At 47.2% G+C, this 5,579-nt stretch overlaps 1 protein-coding gene across 2 annotated transcripts in view; it reads right to left on the bottom strand.

The window, feature by feature from the left end:
- CAPN8 (calpain 8) overlaps positions 1-4,864 on the bottom strand; it is a 51,206-nt gene extending 46,342 nt beyond the window's left edge. For both annotated transcript variants that reach the window (XR_003096165.1, XM_006033377.2), the window contains exons 1-2: positions 4,578-4,864; positions 363-432 (exon numbers count right to left, since the gene is read on the bottom strand). Coding sequence is in view for 1 of the 2 variants with exons in the window: in XM_006033377.2 (XP_006033439.1) it covers positions 363-432; positions 4,578-4,814 (307 nt within the window). In the remaining variant the exon portion in view is untranslated. The remainder of the gene's footprint in view (positions 1-362; positions 433-4,577) is intronic.
- Between the last annotated feature and the right edge of the window lie 715 nt (positions 4,865-5,579).

Genomic DNA, 5,579 nt, shown 5'->3' with positions numbered 1-5,579 from the left:
AGGGCTCGTCCACTGGGGCTGTGGGGCAGCAGCAGCAGCTGCGACCCGCTAGGCACTGCTGGGGCTTCCAGCTGGGGGGGCGGGGCCAGGCGGGCCTGCTGTTGCAAGAGCCTGCCGGGCTTCCCTTGGGTCCTACTGCCCCTGGATCCTGTCATTTTTCACAGGAACCAAGGACAGATCGATATTAATTTTCTAAATTTTTTACAGGCCCCATGGGCCAGACAGAATGGCCTTGTGGGCTGGATGCAGCCCGCGGGCCATATTTTGCCCACCCCTGCTCTACGTAGAACAGCCTGTTAGCAAGTTAGTGGCTTTTCAAGTAATAAAGATATTTTCCTTACTCCAAAACGAACAAAACTCACCCAGTGCCCCTTGGCAAATGTCTGTCCGAGTAGCTCCTCCAACTATAAACTGAGGGTTGGTGCATAACTCCTGAAAAAAAAATTTTTTAAGAGCACGTTATCCATGACTGTGTGATAAAGACTGCAGTTTGTTTCACTCACATCATTCCAGTGAAATCCAGGAAAAGAAGAAATGTAACCACTTTTACAATAGATTTACAAGTTGAAGTTAAAGAACATTTTTCCAATGTTTATCTGTCTTATAAAATCATCTCAGATTATTAATATTGAGAAAAAAATGTCAAGCTTTATGTCTGTTCATTACCCTGCAGTTCACACAGCCCAGACAGTGAAAATAGGCTGATGAGTTTCACTTCCCATTGAATGTAGGTTCCAAATCTTGCTTCTCATGTACTAGCAGCATGTCATCACGACTATGTTAAGGCTATTGCCACTACAAGGGAAAGTTTGAAATCCCTAAAACTTCTCTTCATTGAACTGAAAGGAAAACAGTAAAACATTTCTATTCGGGTTTATAATTCTCCCCCTTTCCTAGAATGTAGTGCTGGAGACCAGGCAGGTAGTTCAAGTGATGACCACTTCTTCCACTCCAACTCTGAACAGCCACTGAGTTACAGTTAATGCCCTACATTATCCAGTCCACGCTGTCTCTGGGGATGAGCCTTCATTTGCTTCAAGCACTTGGCATGAGTTTGTAAACAAGATGAAGTAGCAATACCTGGCCACTATTATCCTATAGATATCGGGGCTAGGGACAGAAGTTAGACATAAACCGGTTTAAGTGATCAGAAACTAATTTAAACCTATAACAGAACAGAAGCTCAGTGCACGTAAACCAGCTTCAAAATGGCTGAAACTGGTTTAAGATAAACCTGGTTGAATGTAGTATCAGACTTAACTGATTTGGGTCAAACTGATTTATGAAACTTCTCTCCCAGGCCCCTTCTTGGTTTAAGTTCAATCACTGTCCCCCAGAAGGTTTTGCAGCCCTGGGCTGGGCTGAGCTGGGCTGTCTGCTCCAGAGAGCAGGGCTGGCCCCCCAACCCCTCTGCTTCCTAGCTGGAGCAGTGCGAGCTGGCTGACGGGGGGGAGGACAGCAGGCAAGCACAGCTGGGATGCAGCCCAGTCTGTGGGAGGGGCTGCCCCCTGGCAACCCTGGCTGGGGTCTGGGTTAAAACAAACCTTTCCCTGCTCAAACTTACTGCTGGGTGTGACTGTGGACTACAAATCCCAGAGACACCTGGAAGTAGGAAGAGGAAGTAATGAGCAACCCTGCAGACTCCTGCTGCTGTGATTTTGGACTGCATATCCCAGAGACCTTGGGGGCAGCAGAGAGAGGAAGCAAACACACAGCTCATGCTGGGTAAATGCCAGAGAGCTGTGCTCTAGTGTGCCCTGCCCCCCAGCTTTTGGCTTGAGCTACTGCAGGCATGTGGCTGCATTTCTTGAATCACAAGTGAATGTCTGTTCATTTCTGTTTCGATTTAATTTTTGCAGCTTAGACTAACCTTCAAAGACAATCATTTCAGCCTTGGGTTTTTTAGCTGTCTGTACTTAGCCCTGGAGAGGAGCAAAGATGAGCTTGTATGAGATATCTGAGCTGTGGCTTGGTTTGCTTGTGTCTGATGTTGATCCATTGTTCAACTATGCCATGGGATCCTGCTATTGTGGTGGATTAGATATAGGATGAAACCTAGCACACAGATCAGCCGTCTCCTTCACTCTCCCCCCACCCCATACCCCCCACCCACACACAGACACAGACACACACACAGAAGATTGCTGCAACAGCAGCACCTGGTAGGAAGCATCTGGCTAAGACTCATGATTCATTTAGACACCTGTCACTTTTGAATCATTTCCAAGTGTCCGTATATAGCCAAGTGCCCATCTGAGGACTGTATGTCTTATATACAATCAGTTCTGTATAAACATAATGACAAAGCACAATAAAGAAGCCTATGTTGGACACATTTTGGTCAATCACTGTTTGCGTAATGGAGGTGCACAGTCCTAGGTGGGATGCACTTAATATTGCATATTTTTCATGACAAGTGATGGTTAACAGCATGTTAGCAAAAACATAAGAGTTAAAAGGCTTTCTAACCAGCATTGCTTTCCCAGAGTTAACAAAGGCAATATGTATTTCCACACAGTACTCAGCACTCAAGAGTCCAAGTGTCAGATAAGAAGTGTGTGGGAGCAATTTTTAAAATCCACTTTGTTATACATGATTCAAATGTTATTGTAATTGAATCTTTGCTAATTTTTGGTTTTGAAACTTCTCCCCATCACCCATTTTTGTACCAGGGGAGGTTTATGGGAGGGAGGGAGTTTCCAGTAAAGATTCGGAGAGCTTTGGCAGTCCCCACCCGCTGCGGCAGGGAACTGGACCTGGACTCGGAACTAGTAAGTAGGGGGTGGGGGAGGAGGAGGTGACCATGGGGACACCCCTGCCAGGCCCCATCTTCTGCCTGCTCCCCCAGCTCCCCCATGGCTGCCCTCCTCAGCTCCCGGTGCTTTAAAAAAAAGCCCCTACTCACCGGGTGCTGCCAGGCAGGGGGGCAATCCCCGCTGCCCCCCACTGCCCCTGCATGGGGGGCTCTGCCACAAGCCCCTCTGGACCCCCCCACTCCCCCAGCCCCTGCATGGCTGGCCCACCCACCCCAGCTCCCATCCCTTTAAGAAAAAGAAACCGAGAAAACCTCCGGGCTCACCAGCTCAGGACTCATGGGAGGGGGCAGTGGTGGGCAGTGCATATTGTCCCCCACCAGGCAGGAACTGGTGAGCCCAGGGTTTTTTGATTTGTTTTTTTCCTTAAAGGGCCAGAGCTGGTGCAAGCGGGGCAGCCATGGGGGGGCTGGGACAGTGGGGGGGGGGTCAGAAGGTGGATGCAGAGGCCCCCACACAGCATGGGGCAGTGGGGGACAGGGGGGATTTCCCCCCCCGCCAGGCAGCACCCGCTGAGTTGGGGCTTCTTTTTTTTTTTCAAAGAGCTGGGAGCTGGGATGGACAGGGCAGCCATTGCTGGGGCTGGGAGAGCGGGCGGGGGATGGACCTGTGTGATTTGAGGATTTGGCAGCAGCTGAATCTCCAAATCAGATTTGGCCAAATTGATTCGGGACAGTGATTTGAATCACCGAATCAAATCACTGTCCCCCGAATCGGCCGATTCCGAATCCTAAGCAAATACTAGTCACTTCACACAGGCCTAGTTTCCAGCTTTCATCTTCCTGTCCACCTCTTTATTTATTTATTTTGTAGTAGTAGAGAAGGGGAGAGAGAGAGGAGGGGTCTGGAAAGACAATAAACTAAAAGCCAAAACACCCCCCCCCCCCCCCCAAAAAACCAACAACAAAAAAACCCAAATACACAAACAACAACAACAAAACACACACACACACAAAGCTATTTTTTTTTCATTTTTGTAATAGAACCACTTAATTTCCTTTACCAAGAGGGCAAATTATCACCAAAAATAAATTTTGTTCATAAAATGTCAACCAGCTTTTTGAATTATTATATACCCCCCCCCCCCCCCCAAAAAACCAACAACAAAAAAACCCAAATACACAAACAACAACAACAAAACACACACACACACAAAGCTATTTTTTTTTCATTTTTGTAATAGAACCACTTAATTTCCTTTACCAAGAGGGCAAATTATCACCAAAAATAAATTTTGTTCATAAAATGTCAACCAGCTTTTTGAATTATTATATATAGTAGAGGAAGTGGAGAAGTTGACTTCATAAATTGAAGTAGGAGCCTAATTTTCCCAGTGAAATACTGGAAAGCACATAATGCCAGTCAGACTCTTTCACTGGTGATAAGCAGCTCCCAGGAGACAAGATAGATATCAACAGTTTAAATAGTCTTCTGAACTGTACCAAAGCCTCATGCATAGGCAAAATGGTGCTGGAAACCTTAGAAGAACAGACTCTCACTGAACACTTGCAGGGGTCTGACTTCTGAGGAGGCCTAAAGTTAAACAACAACTTTTTTACTATCCTTCACTACTTTTGCTTCTAATTAGAACCAGGTTGATGAGGAAAGTTGGAAAGAAAATTACAGGATGCAACGGATTTATGCTTTTCCTAGGCCATAAAAAAGTTCCAACTTAAATTCAGCTTGAATTTGGAGATTATAGTTCAGGTTGCATCCAATTAGAATTGCATTACTAGCAAAACATGTAATGACAAAAACTCTTACCGTGGGTCGCTTCCAGACTACGCCCTGTGTTTTAGGGGAGTATGGTCCCAGTTCTCTATACCCCAAGGCAGAGGGACAAGCTGGGAATTCTTCATCCTTAAACAGAGTGCCAGCCTGCAAACACTGGTCCCTCAGGGCTTCGTAATCCTGGTTTAAATACTTGACTGGTTTTCTATTGGAGCCAAGTCCTTCTGCCACAGCTCTCTCTTTGAACAACTTAGCTGCGACTCCCGCCATTGTGCTCTGCCCTCAACGTGGGACACTGTGAGGACAGGACAGCTCCGACCTCATGAACAGGAGGGAGTGAATGGGAGTGAGTGGCCAGCAAGGGTGGAGTGAGTAAACACATTACACAGTCCAGCACCTTGGGAGGTGGAGTCACAACACAAGTGTAAATATGTACACAAGATGAAGATAGGGAAGATGGGAGGAGAGAAGGAGCCTGCTTTAATGTGACTTTGGCTCCCACTACTTCTATTATTTGCACAAAAGCCTGGGAGTTCCCTGCCCCTTGTTAAAACACACGTGCGTTCCTATACATGTCTGAGGAGTACGGAAAATATATTAAAACTGCAGGGAGACCCAAGCCACCACCTTAAAGATCAATGATGAGCTTTCAGAAGGCTGTTAGGCTCCCATTTTCATCGCAGGTCAGGCTCACATTTAGAAAGAAGATGAGCCAATGGGAAAATCCAATCTGGGTTTTGACCAACCTGTTCTTCGAGCTTGGTGTGGTTTACAGTGTGTCTGGCCAGTGTCTAGAGTGAAAACCCACCCCTCCCAGCAACAATGCCCTCACTGGGTTCATCCCCTCGAGCATGCATGTGCAGTTTGTGGCACCACAAACCCATCTGTGGTGCTGCAAACTGCGTGCACCGTGCATGCAAGCATTTGCAGCACTGCTAATTAGCAGCGTAGCAGCGCACGTGGCTGCAGTGTACGCTGCCTGAAACAAGAGCCTGGCTAGCCAGAGCCCCTCTGGCTGCTGGCTAGGACCCCTGG

Source organism: Alligator sinensis, unplaced genomic scaffold (genome assembly GCF_000455745.1).
Source record: "Alligator sinensis unplaced genomic scaffold, ASM45574v1 scaffold753_1, whole genome shotgun sequence".
In the NCBI taxonomy this organism is placed as follows: domain Eukaryota; kingdom Metazoa; phylum Chordata; order Crocodylia; family Alligatoridae; genus Alligator; species Alligator sinensis.
The sequence above is the reverse complement of the archived record's forward strand: the minus strand, read 5'-3'. Positions and strand labels throughout refer to the sequence as shown.